At 37.5% G+C, this 26,624-nt stretch overlaps 1 protein-coding gene and 1 pseudogene across 1 annotated transcript in view; both read left to right on the plus strand.

The window, feature by feature from the left end:
• ANKRD12 (ankyrin repeat domain 12) overlaps positions 1–26,624 on the plus strand; it is a gene marked incomplete at its 3' end in the record, with an annotated part of 133,411 nt that overhangs the window by 54,935 nt on the left and 51,852 nt on the right. Inside the window, exons 4-8 of the mRNA XM_008056012.1 lie at positions 2,106–2,174; positions 6,026–6,172; positions 14,483–14,683; positions 17,782–17,924; positions 20,400–20,547. Coding sequence (XP_008054203.1) covers positions 2,106–2,174; positions 6,026–6,172; positions 14,483–14,683; positions 17,782–17,924; positions 20,400–20,547 — 708 coding nt within the window. The remainder of the gene's footprint in view (positions 1–2,105; positions 2,175–6,025; positions 6,173–14,482; positions 14,684–17,781; positions 17,925–20,399; positions 20,548–26,624) is intronic.
• On the plus strand, positions 24,221–25,336 carry LOC103258340 (annotated as a pseudogene).

A 26,624-nucleotide genomic window follows, 5' to 3' on the forward strand; every position in this document is an offset into this window, starting at 1 on the left:
TCATCTCATCTCTTTGGGAGGCCGAGGCAAGTGAATTGCCAGTAGCCTGTGGGTTCGAGACCAGCCCAGGCAACTTGGTGAGACCTTGTCTCTACAATAAATAAAAAATTAGCCAGGTGTGGTAGCCCATGCCTGTAGTTCTGGCTACTTGGAAGGCTGAGGCGGAAGGCTTGTTGGAGCCCAGCAGGTGTGCTGTGAGTGTACCACTGCACTCCAGCCTGGGCGACAGAGTGAGACTTCAACTCAAAAAAAAAAAAAAAAAAGCAGGTATTGATTGTCTTGCTATAAAGAACATAACAGAGAGAGAAAATTGCTCTGCTTAACCCTCAGTGTTTTAAGTCTGTCTCATAAATAGCAGTAGTCTCATCCAGCCTAGTCTCAGTATAGCATAAAGGAAGAAATAGTTGAGTGAGGGGACAGAGTATAAGAGCTTTAATTTTCCAGCTCCTGAATTAAATCTCTGTAGAATATATATTCACAGGCCCCAAATAGAAACATGCTTATTTAAGTAAAAACCAACAGGTCAACTGGGCTCGGTGGCTCAGCCTGTAATCCCGCGCCTTGGGAGGCTGAGGTGAGTGAATTGCCTGAGTCCGCGGGTTCGAGGCCCGCCTGGGCAACTTGGCAAGACCTCACCTCTACAATAAATAAAAAAAAAATCAGCCGGGCGTAGTAGTGCGCGCCTGTAGTTCCAGCTACTTGGAAGGCTGAGGCAGAAGGATCGCCGGAGCCCAGCAGGTCGAGGCTGTGGTGGCCGGGAGCGGCCACTGCACTCCAGCCTGGGCAACAGAGTGAGACTCCAACTCAAAAAAACAAACAAACAAACAAAAAAAACCCAACAGGTGTGTGGGGTCAGGGTGAATTGGTTACTTCCAAAGGAAGATATGGATAAACTGTTAAACTAGCTCCTTATATTAATGAATATAATTGAAAGTTCAGTTTATCCGCTGTGCTTTAATCTTTTAAAGTAATATGATCTGCTTTCAATAATCCATTTAATCCAAATGGCACAGTTCATTGGTTCCCACTTTTTCTTTGCAGTCTATGGAGGTCATTTAAGATGTTTTGCTTGTCTTTAAATGAAATGTCAAATACTATTTTTCATGGAATTCTTGTAGTTGCTGACTAAATGTATTCAGTTTTGAAATACGTGTTCATTGAAAATCTTATCATTCAATCTATTTGCCGATTTTAGAATAGATATAAATGTTATTTTATTAATGATTTCCCTTCTTGTTGAGTATATCTTCTCATTACTAAACTTTTAGGCTTATCTTTAAAATTCTCTTGTCTAAGTGGAACACTTGATTAGTTATACTTAACTGAAATCATGACTGTTCTGTCTATAACAGTAGTCCTTAAAAATATGTGTCAGTAAATTGAGAATGTGAAGATTAGAATAATATTATGAGTTAAAGTGGCATATTGTATATAAGTGAATTATTTGCTCTGGCCATATCACCAGAGTTAATTCTCCAAATTCTTTTTTCTCTGTTTTGAATTGTTAGGCAAAATTTCATATTTTTAACTGTTAAACTTTGTTTTGGTTTAGACTGCCTTCTTTCTAAGAGGTTTTCAGTAGTAATCACTAGTAATTTATACTATTTGAAATATATGTAATTCATAGAAAGGTCTGTGGTCTAGGATGGTAGTGAAATCTAAAATGTTCTGTTGTCTTAGGAGTAATTTTGGCACTCAGCACAAAAAAAGGTGATTCAAGGTTTCTCAAGACAAATTCTAAATGGAAAACAAGTGATAGAGCACTGCCTCTTTCTCTATCATTCAGAGATTGAAAAAATATATGAAAAAATATATAGCGTCAAAAGAAGAGAGTGTATGTTTTAATAAATAATGTCTATTTATTGTTGAAACTGCTTGGTTGAATTTCTCAAATTAAAGATATTTCAGTTGGAGAAACTGAAATCTTGGGTTTAGCCAAACTTCTGTTTTAAATGTGCTTTTGGCTTTACCTTAAAAATAATCTTTTGGAAGAACAATAATAGCTTATTAAGTAACTGGTGGTCTTTTGAAAAATGTTGGTTTGTGAATTCTGCATTTCCCTTCGTGTGCTTTTTTCTTTTCTTCTGTCTCTTCTCATTCTGTAGATTCAGATCCAGGACATACAAGTGAAAATTGGGGGGAGAGACTTATATCTTCTTACAGGACATATTCAGGTAATTAGATTATCAGGTGCTCCTGTTTAGCCAGTGATTTCTGTCACGTTTACAATTAATTATTGTACTATAACTTATTTTCAAACCTATAAGTAGATATTTGGTTAAATAAATGAACTACACGAGTGACACCAAATTTCCCTATTTTTGTTCTGAGATACCTAGTGTGTCATATTCAACACATGCTATGTGTGAACCTTGTAGAAGGACTGTATACCTCCACTCAGATTTTGTACAGCACTATGTGGGGAACACCATTCATGTGAAAGTCAATCCTTGGCATTGTGCAGTGCAGTGACTCCTGTGGAAAAATACCCAAGCTCCTTAGTCTGTTTTGTTGTATATCCTTCTCAAGGTATACCTGATTTCAGTAGACAGTGTTATCTAACCCTTTAGTCATGTGATGTATTTTTAAAAAACATTAAAATTATTTTTCCTCTGAACTCTCTAGTCTTTATTGACTTTGTTGCCTAGGTTGAATTTCACCATAAGTGTATTAAAATACCAGGTTATATGGAGAAATGCTGGTTACCAGTTAACTGTTTGGGATCCCTCTATTCACCTATGGCACCAGTTTTTTACTGATTCATAATTGCTCCAGCTAGAAAAATACAAGAGAATATATACTATCATTTAAAAATAATAAATGTATTCTCTACTATGTGAAACAGTTAAATGTTTTGTTTGTCCTTTTTTAAAGTGGGCTAACATTCTCATCTCTGAACTTATAAAAACTGAATCTAAAGTGTCTAGTTTTCAGGGTATGCATTTAGCTATAAAAACTGATAAAAACTTTCTGTTTCTGATTTTCTTATTTTATACATTTGTAGGATTGTGTGGGGTGGTAGAAGAACGAAATAGTTGTCTTTAAAATTATCTTGAAAGTTGTTAATGAGGCTGATTAATTAAACCAGTAGTACCTGGTTTCCAAAACTGAGGTGAAAGGGGCATATTAGCAATCAGTTACTGTGGAATTAGGCATAATTTTCTAAAGGGTGATTCCTAAGCACCATGGTGCACCTGAGAACTGTATGTATACAAAACCATCATGATCTGAGTGTCATTGCTGAAAATCAAAAGATACAGACATTCAACTGTTAGAGATTCATGTAAATATTTTAGAACCAGAGAGTCATGACAAATATTTTCCTTAGAATTGAAGTATATACATTGCAAACATGATTGATTTAATTATGTTTATCTGTATTTGAATTATAGTCTTATTGGTTACTCTTACACAGTGATTGCTTTGTGGGGAGATGTCATATTCTTTAATTTTTGAGACACTATAAGGTTTATGAACAAAGATTCCCAAGAAACATAATTTTGTCTCATCTCCTTAATATGTATTCTAGACTTAATTGGGATGTGATAATGTTGACCTTTCTCTCTATTTTGACAAGGCCTGAAAAGAAAACGTTCAGTCTTCAACATTATGAAACCGGGACATTTTTGTTTTTTTGAATATTCTCTGGACCTTGAAAGGAAGAATGTTAGATTGTTGAATAGTTTATTTCTCTGTTTGCTTTGAGTAGTCTTAGGTGAATTTCTTGGAGTTTTTTTTTTTTTTTTTCTTAAAAGTCTCTAGTCTGTCTGAATTGAACTTTGAGTTAATAGTAGACTGCTAAATGAGCACATTTGTCAGTGTACCTATGTTTAAACTTCAAAGTTCTGGTCTACTGTTTGGATAAAAAAATAAAAGTTTCAGTTACTAAATCTTGAGAAGTAGCTCTTTATCAAAGAGTATAGTGTACCATCACTTTTTATTTATGTTGGGTTAGATTCTTTAAAGGACAAATCCCAGATAGTGTTATTGACTGCTCTAAACTTGAAAATGCATACTTTTGGCACATGTTAGTCTAACACAGTGTTGAAGAATGGTGTAGTTGTCTCTAACCTAGCTACCTTACACCAACTACTGTTCAGTTTCTATTCCTATCTCGTGCAAAACATGAACTCACACAAATGACTATGGTATCTTAATGAAAGAAAATAGAGTTCATATTGGATGCTAGCATATAATTTGAATTTTTGTTTTAAAAAAGTAATTTTTAGTGTCTCCTTGGCATATATCATTCTATTGATCAGTGTGTTTTTAGCATTGTAGTAAAATGTTAATTAATTGACCAAAAATGTCAACTGTTTTGCAAATAAAAATAGAAGACAAAATTTTATAACATTTTGAGGATAGATGCTAAGTATTTTTTTCCCCTCTGATTACTAGATTTTGCTTCTTTTCCTTGAAACATCTTTTCTACTTAATATAAAATTTTTGCAATGTTAAATATATTAATTTTAGGAAAGAATTACATTCATTATATTTAAAATTTTGTTATTCAAATAGAAAACCATTAAAGCAGCACAATAGTTATTAAATACTAGAGAACCAAGACATACAGAAAATTACTAAGAGAAAGAGTATGTGTACTTTTCAGGAAGAAAAATAGGCTTCTCCAAAAATAGAGCTTAATAGTTTAGCAGTAAGTTAGGCTAAATATTGTACTGAGATTGACTTTATACTAAATTGAATCACTAATTATATTAAAAATATGAAAATAAAAGATACTGAAAAAATATAACGATTTAAATTTTAATTTTTGTTTGTATGTAAAATAAAAATTTCAGTAAAGTGGACTTTTTAATAATTTGTGGGCAACAGACTTTATTAGGACCTCTAGTAGTTCTTGGCCATGAAGGATGCCAGTTTATTTTAATGTAGGTGGTACACTAGAAGAATTCTTAATTTCTTATGCCTACTAATAATATCATTTTCATTAATTTCTAGAAATTTGCTAGATTAATAAATGTTTATCTCTTAGATTATTCTAGCTGCTGGTCACATCTGCCTGAAAAGAAATCACTGTATTTACTATTAGCTTTCCCTTCTTCCACTCATTTTTTTGTTTACATTTTTGTAGCTTCTCTTTGCAGGTACCCTCAAACTTGTATCAGTAAAGTCCAGATGTTTGTATAGGGTTTTTCAAAAAACAGATGCCTAGACAGGTAATAGCCAGAACTCTGCATTAGCCTTCATAGGGCTCCTGCATTAACACTCAGAGGAGTCCTAAAGAAAAGACAGAACTCCTTATCTCACTTACAGATTTCAGTTCAGTCTGAATTTCCTGGCCCTTAATGAAAAATACAGGCTACTTTGCTAGTGTATTTTCTAAGTAGTTAAATCTGAGAGCTGACTTTGTGATGGATTAGGCCTCTTTGAAGAGGTCCTTGGAAATTTTGGAATTTTTTTTGGCAAGATGTGTGTTCATCCACAGCCACACAGTGTCTTTAAGTTACTCAGTTATAGCTTTTATTTAATATCATTTCATATTCAGCTATCCAATCACAAGAATAAAATGATAAGGTGCTTTTTAAAAGTAGTTATTCTTTGTGATGAGACTTGGCTTAAATACTTAGCTCTTTGGGAGATTGTACAAATCATTGCTGGAATTAGGGAAGTAATTTGAAGGAGCATTGCTATATATGTATTTTTAGTAATAACTAAGAAGAATAAAAGTATAGTGAATGAAAGAGAATTTTCAAAGGTAAATACTAAGGGTTGTTTGAAATGTTACTGAAGAAATTAAATTTTAGTAGAACAAATCATCAAAGTCAAATTTCACTAGTAATACATTTTCAAATGTTATTAATTTTCTGAAAACAAGAGAATTAAGAATTTACTTTTATATAAACATAATAAAGACCCATTGTCTTTTTGTTTGACTACTACTCGTTCATGTATTCTACACTTTTCTCATATACATGTGTAGCAACTATAAAAAAAAATCATCTTATGTTTGCTTTTGAGTACTTTCATTTGTTTCAGAATCTTAAAAATTTATTAATAATTCCAGAGAAAGAAGGTCCAGAAAAGAAGAAAACAAAAAAGGATGCTGGAAATAAGAAATCCACACCAGTTAGCATTCTTTTTGGTTATCCACTCTCTGAACGAAAGCAGATGGCGCTACTTATGCAGATGACAGCAAGAGACAACAGTCCAGGTGATACCTACCATTATTGAGTTAATATGTATTCTTAATTTTTCTCAGGCAATTAAATCAAACCTTGTTTTAACAGTTATTTTTAACTACTTTTAATCTTGATCTTTTCTTGAACTTAATCAGAATTACTTATAAAGCAGTTTGTAATTTTGTGATTATTTGTGTGACAATTTGTTTATCATCTGTATCCCCCACTAAATTAGAAGCTATACAAGAGCAGGGCTCTTGGCTCTTAGTGGACCTTCAGTAAATATTAGTTAAATTAACCCTCTGCACTCAGATGTCCCCTTTGTGGGGACATCATAAATCTAGCGAATCACTCCATAAAGAGGTTGCTGGTGATTATACAGGATAAACTTAAGCCAGTGAAAAGTTTTTTTAAAAAGTATATTTCCTTGAAGTTTTCCATTCAAATTGCACATAACAAAAAGATAGAATATATACTGAGATATATGTTTAAAAAATTACCAGCTGGTGCTACATAGAAAGAGAATGTTTGAAGTGCTTTTACAGTGGTGCACAGACTGGACAGTAAATTATATCCTATTAATGTGGGAGGAAGAAAACAAGACTACATTGCTCAGATAGAAAACCACCAGGTGGAAGACATCAAACAAATTACTATTGCACAAACACGTATCAATGAACCTGCAATGCATGTTGGTGACTGTTTCACATGTTACCGTACATTAGAAAACGGTAAGATAGAAAAGTTTGATTTTTTTTTTTGGTCATAAAAAGTTCTTCAGTGTCCAAAATTCCATTATAACCCAAATATCATTACAATAAAGTAATTGGTTCCAATGCTAAACTATTTAATATGAAGTGATTTTGTTCTTTACTATTTTGTAAAAAAGTGCAGTTGAGTTGCTGATAGGTGATCTACAAGATATCTTCAAGCACAAAGGGTTAAATGAGTAGTTTAGAAAAGGGTTAATCAGCTTGAGAAATCTACAGAAGTATGTGCTTTTACCTTACTGAAGGTTTTTTTTTTTGCTTTTGTTTTGTTTTGTTGTTTTTTGAGTGGAATCTCACTTCTGTCGTCCAGGCTGGAGTGCAGTGGGTGGCATGCTTATGGCCACCCCAGCATCAACCTGCGGGGCTCCGGCAATCCTTCTGCCTTAGCCTTCCAAAAAGCCGGAACTACAAACGCGTGCTACCATGCCTGGCTAATTTTGTATTTATTGTAGAGATGAGGTCTCGCCAAGTTGCCCAGGCTAGTCTCGAACCTGTAGGCTCGGGCAATTCTCTCACCTCGGCATCCCAAAGTGCTGGAATTACAGGCGTGAGTCACTGGGCCTGGTCTGCTTTTGTTTTTTATTTTATTATTTTTCAAAATCTTAGATTCTGTAAGGCTATTTCCAGGCTTATGGTTTTCTTTCCAGTTCACTAGCACCTAGTTGGTAACTGGTCATCTTACCACATTAGTACTTTTAGAAACGTGTGTAATCCATATTTAATTGCTTAAGATCCACTAAATTCTTTTAAAAGGAAAAATACCTGCAGTTTGCTAAGTTTCTTTTATTTCACATTTTCAGTTGAGGTGTTGTACCACACTTATATGTGTTTATCTTTGCTGTGTGCTTTAAAAATAATTGATGACAGCTTACCAGCAGGACAGAAATAAAGAAGGAACGAACCAAGCTACCTGCTGACTTATAAAAGAGAACTAAAAGAGTAGATAAAATGCCTGAGATAGTTATTACTATTCAGCATTGCACTTGGCTATGTATTCTAGCAGCTAAAAACACAAAAGAAAAAAATTGAATTATATAATTCTTATTGACTGATACAAGAAAGTAAATCACTTTTTTCCTGGAGGAAAAATAAATTATTTTGGTTCTGAATTCAAGGCAATTTTTATGTATGACTCTGGGTTCTTTTCCTGTTTTGACTCTTTTTGAAAATTTGAGACAACGTGATTATATTAGTTTCTAAGTATCATCATTTTAATCAAAACATGAATGTGTATACTATCTTCCGCTACTAACAACATTTTAGGGCTTCCTGCTTTGACTCTGTTGTTGTGGCTACTCCTACCTTTTCCACCTCCAACTTTGGAAAGACTGTGGCCAAATTAAAGATAATTTACAGTGTTAAACTTTGAATGTTTCTGTGAAATGTTGAGTCCATGTCAAAGTTAATGATTCTTATTCAACTTTATTAATTGATTTTATAGTCAGATGGAAGACTTGTTATATATGTATGTGTATGTATGTCAGGGTCTCAATCTGTCACCCAGGCTGGAATGCAGTGGCACAATCATGGATCACTGCATATCAACCTCCTGGGTTCAGGTGAGCCTTCCAACTCACCTTCCCAAGTAGCTGGAACTAACAGGCATGCACCACCATGCCTGGCTAATTTTCAGATTTTTTTGTAGAGCTGAGATCTCTCTATGTTGCCTAGGCAAGCCTTGAACTCCTGGGCTCAAGCAGTCCTCCCACCTCAGCCTCTCCCAAGTGCTAGGATTACTGGTGTGAGCCAACATGTCCGACCAACTTTTATTAAACTGATTTTTTAAATAACTCGAACCTGCGGGGCTCCGTGGCTCAGCCTGTAATCCCGCGTCTTTGGGAGGTTGAGGTGAGTGGATTGCCCGAGCCCGCAGGTTCGAGACCCGCCTGGGCAGTGAGACCTCACTTCTACAATAAATCAAAAAAATCAGCCGGGCGTGGTAGCGCATGCCTGTAATTCTGGCTACTCGGAAGGCTGAGGCGGAAGGATCGCCGGAGCCCAGCAGGTCGAGGCTGCGGTGGCCGGGAGCGGCCACTGCACTCCAGTCTGGGCGACAGAGTGAGACTCCAACTCAAAAAAAAGATTAAATAACATGAACCTTTGCCCTTATAGTAAATTAAAGAATTAATACAATATGACAAAAAGTAAAAGTTCTCCATCTCCAGTGTCCTCTCCTCTAGAGGCAACTACTGTTAACAGTTTTTTATCTATACTTCTAAGGATTTTCTAGACACAAACATATAAATACATATATATCTTTCATTGTAGTTTGCTTTTCAGTATAAATAGGGCTATACTATGATACTGTTCTGGAGTTGGTTCCGTTGTTTTTTTTTTTGAGTTGGAATCTCACTCTGTCGCCTAAGCTGGAGTGCAGTGGCACACTCACAGTCACCCCAGTGTCAACCTGCTGGGCTTCGGTGATCCTTCTGCCTCAGCCTTCCAAATAGCTGGAACTATAGGCGTAGCTACCATGGCTGACTAATTTTTGATATAGTGTAGAGACAAGGTATCTCCAAGTTGCCTGGGCTGGTCTCCAACCTGCCCTCAGGCAGTCCACTTGCTTCAGCCTCCCTGAGCGCTGGGATTACAGGCTGAGCCACCAAGCCTGACCACTTGATTCTTTTAAGGGTAACTCTTAGTCAACTTTATTAATATGTGTAGAACTAGAGTGGAAAGCTTTTGAAATATCAATGTTTGCCATCATATAGATATACTTGAAGTTTAGGGTTAATTGTTTTATCTATTAGATATATGTTTAGTTTTTAAGAATTCAACAAGCTGACTTTCTTAATAATTTGTCTATAAAGATTATGATTAAATTGATTCATTCAACAAATACTTCTTGACTACCACTGTATACCAAGAAGTCTTCTAAGCAGTCAAGATACAGTGATGAATAAGGTAGATAAGGTCCTTGCACTTATGGAGTGTAAATTCTAGTAATACTTGGTTAGAAAACTATTGCTGAGATAATATGCTTTAAAATTCTAAAGGTAAACCTTATACTTTTTTTTTTTTAGTTGGAGTCTCACTCCATCACCCAGGCTGGAGTGCAGTGGCACGCTCATAGCTACCCCAGTATCAACCTGCTGGGCTCAGGCCATCCTTCTGCCTCAGCCTTCCAAGTAGCCAGAACTACAGGCATGTGCTACCACACTCGGCTAATTTTTTATTATTATAGAGATGAGATCTAGCCAAGTTGCCCAGGCTGTTCTCGAATCCTTGAGCTCAGGAAATCCCCTCACCTCAGCCTCCCATAGTGCTGCGATTACAGGCTTGAGCCACTGTGCCCCACCATTAAAAAATTTTTTTTTTAATTGAGGAAAGGATGATACTGCTGTAGAGCTCTAATCATGTCAGGTTGCAAGACTAATAGAAAATTATTTTCTATAGATTTCTTTTTCTCTTAGAGCAATTTCTTTTAAATAGTTGGAAGTTTTCAGAATTGAAGAACACTGTGTATATCTTAACTTGTTAATTGATTAAGAAATCACATTTTTTTCTTTTAGTAGTGCTGAAATGAGGGAGAAGCCTTTGGGCATCATCTAGTTATATAGAAACTAGAACAAATATCAAAATAAAGGAATCAAGGAAAAGCACAATTTTTTTTTCTTTTTAAAATATTTTATTTTAAAGATGTGGGGTACAATTCACGGTTAGGTATACGAATGTTCATTATGCAGGTACCCTTGTTGATGAGGTATGCCTAACCCCTCCCCATGCAGATTCCCACTACTGCCAATCCTTTTCTTACAATATTATGATAATTGTTCAAGGTCCACTTGTGAGTGGTCCACTTATGAGTGAGAACGTGCGATACTCAGCTGTTTGTTTCTGTGATCGATCATTGAGTATTATAGACTCTTGAGTCCATCCAAGTTGCTGCAAAGTTCATAATTTTGTCCTTTATGACTGCATAATACTCCATTGTGTATATGTACCACATTTTTTTTTTTTTTTTTGAGTTGGAGTCTCACTCTGTCGCCCAGACTGGAGTGCAGTGGCCGCTCCCGGCAACCATAGCCTCGACCTGCTGGGCTCTGGCGGTCCTTCCGTCTCAGCCTTCCGAGTAGCTGGAATTACAGGCGCGTGCTTCCACACCCAGCTAATTTTTAAATTTTATTGTAGAGATGAGGTCTCGCCTGCCCAGGTGGGTCTCAAACCTGCAGGCTCAGGCAATCCACTCACCTCAGCCTCCCAAAGGCGTGGGACTACAGGCTGAGCCACCGAGCCCGGCTCACATTTTTTTTAAATCAGTATTTTTTATTATGATATTGTGGGGTACAGTTAAGGGTTAGGTATACAAATATGCTTCATTCAGGCCCCTTGTTGATAACAGGTGTCTCCCTGTCTCCAGACAGATGTTTACTACCATTAGCCCCATCCCCCTTCCCCCCCATAGTTTCCCACCAGTGTCAGTCATTTTCTTATGGTAGTGCATTGGATGATCAAAGTCCACTATATGAGTAAGAACATGTGATATGCAGATCTTTGTTTCTGTGAGAGGTCACTCAGTATTATAGACTCTAGTTCCTTCCAGGTTGCTGCAAAAATCATGATTCTGTTCTTTTTGATGGCTGCATAGTATTCCATCGTGTATATGTACCACATTTTTTTTAATCCAGCCCTCTTTTGATGTACAGTATGGTTGGTTCCAGGTTCTTGCCGTTATGAACAATGCTGTGATAAACATTCGTGTGCAGGTATCTTTTTTATAGAGTGATTTGAGAGTTCTTTTTTATCAGTATTTTTTATTTTGATATTGTGGGGTACAGTTAAGGGTTAGGTATACAAATATGCTTCATTTAGGCCCCCTTGTTGATAACAGGTGTCTCCCGTCCCCAGACAGATGTTTACTACCATTAGTCCCATCCCCCCTGCCATGGTTTCCCACCACTGTCAGTCATTTTCTTATGGTAGTGTGTGGGATGATCAACGTCCACTGTATGAGTGAGAATATGTGATACTCAGATCTTTCTTTCTGTGAGAGGTCACACAATATTATAGACTCTAGCTACATCCAGGTTGCTGCGAAATTCATGATTTTGTTCTTCTTTATGGCTGCATAGTATTCCATCGTGTATATGTACCACATTTTTTTAATCAGTCCTCTTTTGAAGGACAGCATGGTTGGTTCCAGGTTCTTGCTATTATGAACAATACTGCGATAAACATTCGTGTGCAGGTATCTTTTTGATAGAGCGATTTGAGTTCTTCAGGGTATATTCCCATTAGGGGGATTGCAGGGTCATACGGGAGGTCGAGTTGAGAAAATGAGGTTTTGCTTTCAGAACCTCTATCCTCTTCCATTGATCAATATGCCTATTCCTATACCAATACCAAGCTATTTCAATGATTGTAGCTTTATAGAAAAGTTTGAAGTCTGGTAATGTGATACCACCTGCTTTGTTTTTTTTGCTGAGGATTGTTCTGGCTATTCTTGTTTGTTTGTGTTTCCATATGAATTCTTGTGTTGTTTTTTCTAGGTCTGAGAAGAATGTACCACATTTTTAAAATTCAGTCCTCTTTCAGCGGGCAGCACTGTTGTTTCCATGTTTTTGCTATTGTGAACAGTGTCGCAATAAACATATGGGTGCAGGTATCTTTTTCATAGAGTGATTACAAATCCTCTGGGTATATTCCCAGTAGGGGGTTGCAGGGTCATACAGAAGGTTGATTTTTAGATCTTTTAGGAATTGCCAAACTGTTTTCCACAGTGGTTGTAGTTTACACTCCTACCAACAGTGTAGAAGTTTTCCCTTTTCCTACATCCTCTCCATCTTCTGTTGTTTTTTGAGTTATTGATGATGGCCATCCCGACTGGAGTTAGGTAGTATCTCATTGTGGTTTTAATTTGCATTTCTTTGATGACTAGTGAGGCTGAACATTTTTTCGTGTATTGGTTGGCTGCTCATTTGGCTTCTTTTCAGTAGTGTCTGTTCATTTCTTTTTGGCATATTTGAGTTCCTTATAGATCCTAATGTTAGGCCTTTGTCAGATACACAGTTGGCAAATATTTTTTCCCAGTCTGTGGGCTGTCGCCCTGCTCTCTTGATGGTTTCTTGAGCTTTGTGGAAGCTTGTCGGTTTGATGAGGTTTCGCTTGTCTATCCTATCTCTTATGGCTTGGGCACTTGGGGTTTTGATCAGGAATTGGTTGCCAGTTCCAATTTCCTTAAGGGTGTCTCCTGCGTTTTCTAAGGTTCTTACAGTTTGAGGTTTACATTTAGGTCTTTGATCCATGTAGAGTTGATTTTTGTGTATGGTGATAGGTAGGGGTATTGTTGTAGTCTTTTGCATGTGGTTAGCCAGTTTTCCCTGCACCATTTACTGAGTAGGTTCTCCTCTCCCCAGTGGTTGGTGGTGGAGACTTTGTTGAAGATGAGTTGGTTGAGAAATTGAGATTTTGCTTCTGGAATCTCTGTCCTGTTCCATTGGTCTATATGTCTGTTTTTGTACCAATACTAGGCTCTTTTGATTATTGTAGCTTTATAATAAAGTTTATAGTCTGGACGTGTGATACCTCCTGCTTTATGTTTCTTTTTTTGCTGAGGATTGTTTTGGCTGTTTGTCGTCATTTATGTTTCCATATGAATTCCTGTTTTGTCACTTCCAGGTCTGAGAAGAATGCTGCTGGTAATTTAATGGGTATTGCGTTAAATCTGTAGATTACCTTGGGTAGGATGGACATCTTAACAGTATTGATTCTTCCAAACTATGAGCATGAAGTATTTTTCCATTTGTTTGTGTCATCTTTGATTTTTTTGAGTTGTGTTGTGTAGTTTTCGTTCTAAAGGTCTTTGACTTCTCTGATTAGGAAGATACCAAGGCATTCCAGTTTTTTTGTGACTATTGTGCATGGGTTTGTGCTTTTTATTTGGGTTTCTGTTTGTTTACTGTTGGTGTATAGAAATGCAGCTGTCTTTTGCACCTTTATTTAAAACCCTGGGACTTTGCCGAAGTCCTTTATCAGTGCAAGGAGGTTTTTGACAGATTATCTTGGATTTTTGAGGTATAGAATAATGTCATCTAAAGCTCAACTTCTATAGACTTTTTTCTAGACTCCTAGTATCTTATTTAGCTCCTCGGTTTTATTTTCATGCTTAGAGTCATTATGACATTAATTTGCACTTAATCTTTGAACAGAACTCCGGTGCTTTGTCTGAATCTGAGATGTGGACTTCAGCCTTCAATTTTATTTCTTCATCTAGGTCTTAGAAAAATAGCATGAAGTGACTAGGAAAAATATATACTTTTGTAGTCAAAAGATATTCATTAAGCAAACAGTTTTAGGGTACATACTTGGTACTTTGTTATCATTTTAAATGAATTTTATGAATTGACAGAATAAAACATTTTTTAAAATTGACTCATGATACTCAATAATCCTAAGAGAAGATGATACTTCGTGTATTTAGGTATAATTATTAATATTTCATCCACGTCATGTTCTGGGTTGTTAGCATGAGAAGTTATTCCCTGTGTTCCAGGAAATTAGCATATTACCAGTGAAAATTCTTAAATAAGTGTACAAAATACTTAACCTAGAACTTTTGTTAATTTCTTATAGATTCCACACCAAACCATCCATCACAAACAACACCAGCCCAAAAGAAAACTCCCAGTTCTTCATCTCGACAGAAAGATAAAGTTAACAAAAGAAATGAACGTGGTGAAACTCCTCTACACATGGCAGCTATCCGAGGAGATGTGAAACAAGTTAAAGAATTAATAGGTTTAGGGGCAAATGTGAATGTGAAAGATTTTGCAGGTAAGACTTGTAATTCAATACTAATAATCAGGAACTAAAATTTAAGCATATCCTGGTTATAGTTTAATCTACTTTATTTTATTCCTTTTGCTGAAATAAGAGAGTTCTAAAAGCATTCTGTTATAAAACTTTGGAGTGTGTACATGAAACCCTGATCTCTGCTACAATTCCTTGTCAATATTACCTATATTTTTAGTTGACATATTGCTGTATATTGTCTGTATAATTATTTATCCAATTTAGGTTATACTCAAGGTAAATTTGAATTATATAATGTTTTCAAAGTAATTCATAATTCTTTTAAGAACATTTATTAACTTGAACATGAGGACTGTAAGAGAAGGATGATGTTATTTTTATTTTCATTACTCAAATAGCATACCAGTATATTCTTACTGTAAAGAGTTCAAAACAGTAAAGGTATGCAGAGAACAATATAGAAATTTTCTTTAATTTCACATACTATGCTACCCTACCTTCCCTCCTCCCAGTTTCTTTGTATTCCAAAAAATTATTAGCAATTTGGAAGTCACCCTTTCAGTACCTTTTTATTATCTCATACACACATGATGAACATTTACTTATATATAGAATTTTTAAAAATGAAATTATTTTACCCATACCAATTTATAATTCTTAATGTCTTACATGTATTTCTGTCAGTATATAGATGATTATAAATTATGTCAGGCTTATATTTATTGGAAAGCTTAAGTATTTTGTATTTAAGTTTTAAAAAATAATTTAGCCCAGTGGAAATATAGTTGACCCTTGAACTGTGCAGGTCCATTTATGTGTAGTTTTTTTTCAATAAATATATTGGAAAGATTTTTGGAGATTTACAGCAGTCTGAGAAAACTTCAGACAAACTGCAGAACCTAGAAATACTGAGAAAATTAAGAAAATCAGGCAAAGGATACAAGGGGATACCCAAAAAAGCCCAGAATTATCTTTTGGAAGACAGACCCATTACAGTGCACTTGGAATTTGTTCCTCCATATTAAATGGTCATCCACAGTTTTTATCTGGAAGTTTTGAGAAGATTGCATCATGATCTGCAGAAGAAACATCCTTAGTTGTGGCAAGCAAGTGACTGGTTCTTCCTCCATGACAACACACCAGTCCACAATGCACTGAGTGTTCTGCGGTTTTTGACCAAAAATGGCATTTCTACTGTGTCCCACCCTTCCTACTGATCTCACACTAAGCATTTTTTTTGTTTTCCCGATGGAAAAATTCCTCAAAGGGAAATGTTTTACTGATGTGGGAAGAAATGAAACATAAAATGGCACGAGCATTAAGATGCATCCAAATTATAAGTTTAAAAACTATTTTGAGCCGTGAATAAAGTGTCTTGATAGGTATATTGCATCAAATAGAAAGTACTTTGTAGGTGACTAAAGTTTAAACGTGTAAAAACAAATTCCTTTTTTTTGTTTGTTTTTTGTTTTTTGTTTTCCCTTCTCGTATCTGCCTGAACAAGGTTTAAATGCAGATAAAAGTGCCCTATTCTGGAGAAAGAAACACCACAAAGGTCATTTATTAGTAAGGAAAAAAAGTGAGCACTAGGAAGGGATAGGCTAACTGCTGTTTTTGGAAAATGCAGCTGAGTTTATGATCAAGACTGCTCCTGATCCCTGAAGGGAAAAGATAAACACTAGCTGCCAGTATTCTAGCTATACAAGAGGCCTGAACAGTGGAAACCTTTTCCTGGATTTCATCAGTTTATTTCTCCCTAAATCAGAAAGTACCTTGCCAGTAAGTTCTTTTGATATTGAAGAATGTTCCTGTTCACTCAGATCCCTGTGGGTTCAACATCAAAGGTGTTGGAGTAGTCTACTTGCCCTCAAACCAGAATCTCTAATAACCTCTGGATCAGACAGTCATAAGGACATTGGAGGCTCATTACACAGGATACTCCTATGGAAAGGATTATCAACACTATGGGAGAGAACCCCAGTAGAGTATCATGAAAGTCTAGAAGTGTTATACCACTGCAGATGCCATTGTTGCAGAAAAAGCCACCAAGCCCAAACAATCATTTATTTCTGGAGAAAGCTGTGTCCTGATGTTGTGCATGACCTCATAGAATTTACCACAGAGCCAGTAATGGAAATCATGAAAGAGAATGTGGATATGGCAAAAAAAAAATGGAGCGTAAAAAAGGGTTTCCAGGTACAGATCTTAGAGAAATTCAGTAGCTAATCCAGAGTAATTAACAGAAGATGACTTGATGGAGATGCATCCTTTCAAACCATTATCAGGTGAAGAAGAACTAAGACTTAGAAGAAAAAGGAATACCAGTAAAAAATTGCTGGAAAAGTGTTTCAGTTATTTAAGACTGCTTTGACTTTTTAAAAATCCTTTTATGATATGGGCACTGAAACTAAAGAAGATAGGGGAAAAAAGGATTGGTACCATATTGAAACATTTTTAGAGAAATAAAAAAGCAAAAAGTTAGACAGAAATTGCAGTGTATTTTTGTAAAGGTATATATACCGAGTGTGCCTACCTCTTCTGCCTCCCTTTTTGCATCTTACCCCTCAGACAGCAAGACCAACCTATCATCTTCCTTCCCCTCCTCTTCAGTCTAGTTAGTGAGAAGACAATGAGGATAAAGATCTTTATGATGATCTACTTCAATTTATTAGTAAATATATTTTCCTTAGTATTTTTAAAACATTTTATTTTCCCTAGTTTACTAAAGAATATGTACTGTGTAGGAATACAATATATAATACATATAACATTAAAAATGTGTCAACTGTTATCAGCAAAGCTTCTGTTTAGCAGTAGGCTATTAGTAGTTAAGTTTTGGGGACGTTAAAGTTATATGTGGATTCTTGAACACATGGGGTCAATACCCCAGTCCTCACATTGTTCCAGTGTCAACTGTAATATTTTGTTGAATGAACCTTCAGTAAAATTAGTGACGTTCTTGGGTATTTATTTTCAGTAGCTTCTTTATATAACTCCTTTTTTCTTTTGTGCCATGTGCAAATTAGATTTCTTATGTCACACATAAGTATGTATATGAAAAGCATATATCTTAAATTAGTACAGGTGAATATTATATTAAATTAATATTCTAATTTGAGGTTGGACACCACTACATGAAGCTTGTAATGTTGGATATTATGATGTTGCCAAGATACTGATAGCAGCTGGAGCAGATGTTAACACACAAGGATTAGATGATGACACTCCACTCCATGATTCTGCAAGTAGTGGGCACAGAGATGTAAGTATGAAAGCACAAAAACAATAATATACCTCTTCAAAATAATAAGTTTAATCCAGGGTAATTTCATTCACTTCTTAATCATGTGATCTTGTGTCATATTTCACTCACTGCTTGATCAACTCATTTATATTTTGCCGTCCCTTTTTTTTTTTTAGCTTTCTAACTACTAATTCATAGTCAGATTTAGCATTATCTCTTTATAAAATATTCTCTTTAATTTGATAATTGATCAATTGGCAAAATTTTTGTTTCAAGACATTCTACTGTCAGACAACTGGACGTAGTGGTTAAAGTAGATTTTACATACAATAAAAATTTTGCAATGTTGCACTACCTATTTTTTAAAAGGCATTTTACTTAGATTGAAACAGTGAACGAATTGTTTCATGAACTTGGATTGAAGATAGATAGTTCCATTGTGGCCCACTAACTGTATAATCTTGTGCAAGTTACTTCTCATCTCTATTTCCTTCCTTATCTTTAAGTTATCTAATAAATAATACCTACTTAAAAGGGGATATTTTGAAGGAACAAAAAAACACGGTGCATGCAAGCACACATTAAAATGTAAAATGTTTATCAGGCTCAGTGGCTCATCCTGTAATCCCAGCACTTTGGGAGGCTGAGGCAAGTGGATTGTCTGAACCTGCAGACTCGAGGCCAGCCCAGGCAACTTGGTGAGACCTCATCTCTACAATAAATAAAAAATTAGCCAGGCACTTGGAAGGCTGAGGCGGAAGGCTTGCCGGAGCCCAGCAGGTTCACGCTGGAGTGGCCATGAACATGCCACTGCTCTTCAGCCTGGGCAACAGAGTGAGACTCCAACTCAATAGATAAACAAGCAGACAAATAAAAAATAAAATGTAAAATGTTACAGAGTTCAGAGTAAAAATTTAAGAACTGCCTTCTGGAAGATCAAGTTTACAGTGAGCTCTGATTGTGCCACTGCCTTCCAGCCTGGTTGGCAGAGTGAGACCTTGACTTAACAAAAGGAAGTAAAATTATAAATACAGTCTTTCTGGGTGCAAATACACCCAGATATTTTAGAACCAAAATGTAGAAATTAACGCTGTCTTTCCTAATTTCATTTTTCTGTAACACATTTTTTCATGTCTCAATAAGGATAAGGAAGTTATTTTGAAAGAAGAAAAAATGCAACTCCTAAATATGAATTTTTTTTGAACTGGTCCTTGTTTACCATTGGACTATTCTTTTCCTCTCTACTCCTTTGGCAATTTGTATAAACCTTTGTGATAGCACTTACTATGTAATTTTTTACTGATGTTTTCTTCTAATGTCACATTTTCTGTACTAGATTGCATATAGGCATTTTGTGGTTTTTTTTGTTAATGACTCTAGAACTGCTTGTCATATAAGAAATGCTTGATAAATTTGGCACGAATGGATGAATGGATGGGTGGGTGGGTGGGTAACTGAGGAAAGGCAAAATGCCAAAAATTTAATCTGTAGGACCTGACAACAGTTAGGGTACATTGCCCTTTCCTCTGTATTTATCAGAAACTGATTTTGTTTTCTGACTAGCATATTTTAAATACTGTACTTTTGCCCTTTTAAAATGTATTATTGACATAGTTTACCAAAGATGAATAACTTTTCTTTGAATACAATAATAAAGGTTTCCTGTTTTCTGCATGTAATTTTAAATAATTATGCCTGTAAATAAGATAGTTTCTATGAATACAATTTTCTAAATATCCACATAGCTACAAAATCTTTCCAGAAGCTGACCTTTGAACATATATACTTACAAGGACTCATTATTTCCAGTCTCTTTCCAGAGGGAGACTGGTATGCTATTTTCAAGAGACCTTTGGTTTTCCTTCTACCAGCATGTATAGGATAGTAGGGGTCACAGTTTGAGAACTATTGAGAGTTATTTTCTCTTTGTTCTTTTACTTGTGTCTAAGGAGGAGGGAAACGAGATCTACTAAAAACTTATTTCTGTATATACGTACTATGTGTTTTGAGCCTCTGCCAAAGAATTGGATTTCACTCAGTGATAGTCATGACAACTTAAGCCATTCATAAGGCTTTTTTTTTTTCTTTTTTTGATTTGGAGTCTCACTCAGTTGCCCAGACTGGAGTGCAGTGGCCGCTCCCGGCCACCTCAGCCTCAACCTGCGGCACTCCGGCAATCCTTCCACCTCAGCCTTCCAAGCAGCTGGAACTACAGGCGCATGCTACCACACCTAACTCATAAAAGTAGAGCTGCAAAGGACGACTCATTTTTTGATTTTATTGTAGAGATGAGGTCTCGCCAAGTTGCCCGGGCGGATCTTGAACCTGCGGGCTCAGGCAATCCACTCACCTCTGCCTCCCAAAGCGCGGGATTGCAAGCTGAGCCACTGAGCCTGGCCCATAAAGCATTTTTAAGGTGGTAGAAGCAGAAGGTAATGGTTCTGTAACCAGGTCTGTGAAAGGACTAAATTTTCCTACTGTCTAATGTTACAGATAGTGAAACTATTACTCCGCCATGGTGGAAATCCATTTCAAGCTAATAAACATGGGGAGCGTCCGGTGGATGTAGCAGAAACAGAGGAATTGGAGTTGCTACTAAAAAGAGAGGTGCCTCTGTCTGATGATGATGAAAGCTACACAGGTTTGTTTCAAATAACCTACATTCAACTGTTCGTTTGATGTGATATTTGGTAGAACATTCTGGATTACTTTAGAATACATAGAATGTTTGGATATCTTAGGTTAATGCTGGCTAGCTGTTATTAGAATACTACTTAGCTAACTAGCTAAGAATAGTGAAGTTAATAACCTGGACATTTGCTACATATCCCCTGTGTGAATGGAGTCTTAGTGCCATTGACCTATTTCTATTTTTTCCCCATAAATGTCTAAACTATTCTTTTATTACTTTCAAACCTACTACAGAGCCTCTCTCTATGCACAGAAACCGCCATTGCCACTCTGACTTCTTTTCATTCTATTAAAAGTTATAGAACTACTAACCAAACCCTTAGTGTTTTTATCTGGCAGTAATGAGTCGTCCTTTGCAGCTCTCCTTTTATGAGTTAGGTGGTTGAACATTGGTCATTGTTGCGGGGAAGGGGCAATTTTTCTATAGATACAATTTTTTAAAAGAAAAATCCAGCCGGGCTCGGTGGCTCAGCCTGTAATCCCGCGCTTTGGGAGGGTGAGGTGAGTGGATTGCCTGAGCCTGTGGGTTCGAGACCTGCGTGGTGCAACTTGGTGAGACCTCATCTCTACAATAAATAAAAAATTAGCCAGGTGTGGTAACATGCACCTGTAGTTCCAGCTACTTGGAAGATTGAGGCGGAGGGATCGCCGGAGCCCAGTGGGTCGAGGTTGCAGTGACCGGGAGCGGCCACTGCACTCCAGTCTGGGCGACAGAGTGAGACTCCAACTCAAAAATAAATAAATAAATAACAGAAAAATTCAAAAGAGTATTTAGAAAATTTTCGCATTTTTGGATTTTTAAAAATCATAAACAGGCCGGGCTTGGTGGCTCAACCTGTAATCCCAGCACTTTGGAAAGCCAAGGTCAGTGGATTGCCTGAGCCCGCGGGTTCGAGACCAACTTGGGCAACTTGGTGAAACCTCATCTCTACAATAAATCAAAAAAATTAACCAGGCATGGTATCTCACGCCTGTAGTTGCAGCTACTTGGAAGGTTCAGGTGGAAGGATCGCCAGAACCCAGGAGGTTGACAGTGGGTTGACCGTGAGTGTGCCATGGCACTCCAGCTTGGGTGACAGAATGAGGCTCCAACTCAAAAAAAAAAAATTATGAACAATACAACAAAAAAGGCTGAACATGGTGGCTCACACATGTAATCCCAGGGCTTTGGGAGACTGAGGCAGGAGGATTACTTAAAGCTAGGAGTTCAAGACCAGCCTGGGCAAAATTGTGAGACCCCATCTCTACAAAAACTAGAAAAATTAGCCTCGTGTGATGATGTATGCCTGTAGCCCTGGCTACTCGGGATTCTTTGAGCCCAGGAGTTCAAGGCTGTAGTGAGCTATGACCACTCCACTGTACTGTAGCCTGGGCAACAGAGTGAGACCCCATCTCTAAGGGGAGATATATATATATATTGCACACACACAAAACTTTCCTATGTTGAAGAAGGTCGTCTCTATATAGATTGGAGATGTTCACCATATTCCAGGAAAGTCAATGAAAAAGAATTTTATCAACTTTATAAGGCTGCATCAGAACAACCTGTTACAGGATAGAGATTTTGGAACCTCAGTTTCTCAACCTTAGACAAGGCTTCCAACAACCACTGGGGAGAGGAGAACCTATTCAGTAAATGGTGCTGCGAGAACTGGCTGACCATGTGCAGAAGAATGAAACAGGACTCCTTACCTATCACCATACGTAAAAATCAACTCCAAATGGATCCAAGACCTAAATGTAAAACCTTAAATTTTAAGAATTGTAGAGAATTCAGGAGACAGTCTTAGGGAAATTGGAATAGGCAACTAGTTCCTGATCAAAAGCCCATGCCATAAGATATAGTATAGACTGCTGGGACCTCATCAAACTGAAAAGCTTCTGCAGAGCAAAAGAAACTATCAAGAGAGTGGGGAGACAGCCCACATAATGGGAAAAAATATTTGCCAACTGTATATCTGATAAAGCCCTAACATCCAGGATCCACAAAGAACTCAGAAGTACCAAAAGGAAAAAAACAGCCCCATTACAAAGTGGGCAAAAGACATGAATATGAATAGACACTTCTCAAAAGAAGATAGCCAACAGACGCACGAAAAAATGCTCAGTCTCACTAATCATCAGAGAAATGCAAATCAAAACCACATTGCGATACCACTAAACTCTAGTAAGAGTGGCCATCATTAATAAAGTGAACAACAACAGATGCTGGCGAGGATGTGAAGAAAGGGGAACACGTTGATGGAAATGTGAACTAGTTCAACCTCTGTGGAAAACAGTGTGGCTATTCTTAAAAGAACTAGAAATTGGCCTTCCATACAACCTAGCAATCCCCCTTCTGGGAATATACCTGAAAGAATTAAATCACTCTATATAAAAGATACCTGCACATGCATGTTTATTGCAGCACTATTTACAGTAGCAAAACATGGAACCAACCATGCTGCCCATCAAAACTGGACTGGAATTTAAAGATGTGGTACATATCATATACATGATGGACTATCACACAGCCATAAAGAAGAAGAAAATTATGGACTTCACAGCAACTTGGATGAATTTACAATACTTAGTGATCTAACACAGAAACAAAGAGCAGAGTACTATATGTTTTCATGCCTAAGAGGACCCTGAACATTTACCATAATACAATAAGAAAGGAATTGCCAGTAGCAAGAAACTGCTAGTGGGGATGAGCGGAGCAGGCACATAGCATTCATATGGGTACCTGATCACAAACCAGGCAAGGTGGAAACCAAAGGTCGGCCCAAACTTTACCTGTACGAGGACCACTTGTATACCTACCTTATCCTGTATTGTACCCCACATCTTTAAAATAAAGAAATAAAAAGAGTTTTATCAGTCTTATAAATGACCATGTCCTCACAAAACCTGAAAGAATGCATATAAGTAACTAGGTAATATTACTTTTATGTTAACAATACACATGAAGGGATAAAAACCATACCTTACTCATTAGTCTTAGCCATTGATTGACTGAAGGTAGTAGAACAACATCTGTTGTTTGTTGGTTTGTTTTGTTTGTTTGTCCCAGTTGGGGTCTCAGTCTGTTGCCCAGGCTGGAGTGCAGTGGCACAATTGTAGCTCACTGCAGCCTCAAACTTTTGGTCTCAAGTGATCTTCTCACCTTCGCTTCCCCAGTAGCTGGGATTACAGGTGTGCACTGTCATGCTCAGCTAAACATCCACAATTTTGAAGTAGAAAGTTTTACCCTTTAGTTTTACTTACTACAACTAATTTGTCTTTCACATGGAAAGTCAACTGAAAGAATGCACCTTCTGAATATAACAACCTTCTTGTCTTGTTGAACAAAAGTTCATTGTAAATATACTCTGACTAAGAGATGAGGCCAAATTATGAACAAAAGAAGAAAGAAATCATGGAATGAAAGTTTTGGCAGTGAGCACTGATTATAGAAGAGATGTGTGAATAACTGTGGCAAATATTGTCAAATTGACTGTGAGTGTCAGATCATACTTTAAAAGGGAAAAATTAAAACGCAGTAACAATCTGAAATTTAAATAACAATTAAGACCTTCGAGACCGCTTCCGCCCACTTGCGCCGACCTGTGCCCTCGCTCCAGTCCACGCCACTCCAGCTCACCATGGACGTTGATATCGCTGCGCTTGTTGTTGACAACAGCTCCAGCATGTGCAAGGCCGGCTTTGCGGGCGACAGTGCTCCCTCTTCCCTTCCATTGTGGGGTGTCTGCGGCATCAGGGCGTGATGATGGGCATGGCCCAGAAGGACTCCTGTGTGAGCGATGAGGCCCAGAGCAAGAGAAGCATCCTGATCCTGAGGTACCCCATTGAGCATGGCATCGTCACCAACTGGGACAACATGGAGAAGATCTGGTACCATACCTTTTGCAATGAGCTGCGTGTCGCCCCCGAGGAGCACCCCATGATGCTGACCGAGGCTCCCCTGAACCCCAAGGCCAACCGGGAAAAGATGACCCAGATCATATTCGAGACCTTCAACACCCCAGCCATGTACGTGGCCATCCAGACTGTGCTGTCCCTGTATGCCTCTGGCCGCACCACTGGCATCGTGATGGACTCAGGGGATGGGGTCACCCACACTGTGCCCATCTACGAGGGGTACGCCCTCCCCCATGCCATCCTGCGTCTGATCTGGCTGACTGAGACCTGACAGATTACCTCATGAAGATTCTCACCGAGCATGGCTACAGCTTCACCACCACAGCTGAGCGGGAAATTGTGCGTGACATCAAGTAGAAGCTGTGCTACGTCGCCCTGGACTTCGAGCAGGAGATGGCCACCTCCTCCTCCTCCCTGGATAAGAGCTACGAGCTGCCTGACGGCCAGGTGATCACCATCAGCAACGAGCGGTTCCACTGCCCCGAGGCTTGCTTCCAGCCTGCCTTCCTAGGCATGGAATCCTGTGGCATCCACAAAACCACCTTCAACTCCATCATGAAATGTGATGCAGACATCCGCAAGGACTTGTACCCCAACATGATGCTGTCTGGAGGTACCACCATGTACCCAGGTATCGCTGACAGAATGTAGAAGGAGATCACTGCCCTGGCGCCCTGCACGATGAAGATCAAGATCATTGCACCCCCTGAGTGCAAGTACTCCGTGTGGATTGGTGGCTCCATCCTGGCCTCACTGTCCACCTTTCAGCAGATGTGGATCACAAGCAGGAGTACGACGAGTCCGGCCCCTCCATCGTGCACCGCATGTGCTTCTAGCGCGTTATACCCTTCTTGACTAGCGCGTTACACCCTTCTTGACAAACCTAACTTGCACAGAAAACAAAATGAGATTGGTGTGGCTTTATTTGTCTTTTTTGTTTTTATGTGGGTTTTTTTGGCTTGATGACTCTCAGGACTTACAAACTGGAATGGTGAAGGTGACAGTGAGTTGGAGCGAGCATCCCCAAAGTTCTGCAATGTGGCCAAGGACTTTGATTGTACATTGTTCTTTTAATGGTCATTCCAAATATCGTGAGATGCATTGTTACAGGAAGTCCCTTGCTCTCCCAAAAGCCGCCCTACTTCTCTCTACGGAGAGTAGCCCTGTTCTCTCCTGGTCCACACCGGGCAGGAAACAGCATTGCTTTTGTGTAAATTATGTAATGCAAAATTTTTAAATCTTTGCCTTAATACTTTTTTATTTGTTTTATTTTGGTCAGCCACTGTGGCCCCCCTTTTCATCCCCGACTTGAGATATATGAAGGCTTTTGGTCTCCCTGGGAGTGGGTGGATGTGTGGAGGCAGCCAGGGCTTACCTGTACACTGACTTGAGACCAGTTCAATAAGAGTGCACACCTGAGGAAAAAAAACAAAACTCATAGCATTTGTGTAGGAAAAATGGTAAAGTATAGTAAACTCATGTTTCAAATAGGGAAGGTTATGTGATAACCATTTTTTCTATTATAGTTCAGAATGTATTAAATGCTTTTGAAAGCCAAATATAAGAATTACAGTATTAATATTAGACAAGGAAGAATTAAAGCCAGAAAATATTGCATGACAAAAAGATAATTCTATGCTAATAAAGGTGTATAATACAAAGGTAAAATTTTATTGACTTCTTAAATACCAGGTAACACTGTCAAAATATATAAAGGTTATTAGAAATATAACGCAAAATTGACAGAAACATAATGTAAGTTGTAAACTTTAAGTTTTTCCAGCATATGCAATTCTTTATTAATAGAAAGTCTCAAAATTGTAGACATTGAATACTTAGCCATTAGTACTTATGGCATGAGGCCACAGTTGTGCTATGTTTAGTACAAGTTAATAGTTATCATCATTAAACTCACTAAGAATGAAAACAAACGAATTTATTGAGAAAATCAGGAAGAAAAAGAAAAAAAGATCTAAAGAGAAAGGCAAGATATTAAAGAGCAAAATTGAATTATTAGAAAACAAACTAAGCAGGCTATAAGAAAACAAATTTTCTAATAGTTCTAAACAAAATAGAATGTAACCATGAGTTGCTTGACTGACAAGATGAACTAGACAGATGTCT

This window comes from Carlito syrichta, unplaced genomic scaffold, assembly GCF_000164805.1.
Source record: "Carlito syrichta isolate Samal-C Ts95f unplaced genomic scaffold, Tarsius_syrichta-2.0.1 Scaffold302078, whole genome shotgun sequence".
Lineage (NCBI taxonomy): Eukaryota > Metazoa > Chordata > Mammalia > Primates > Tarsiidae > Carlito > Carlito syrichta.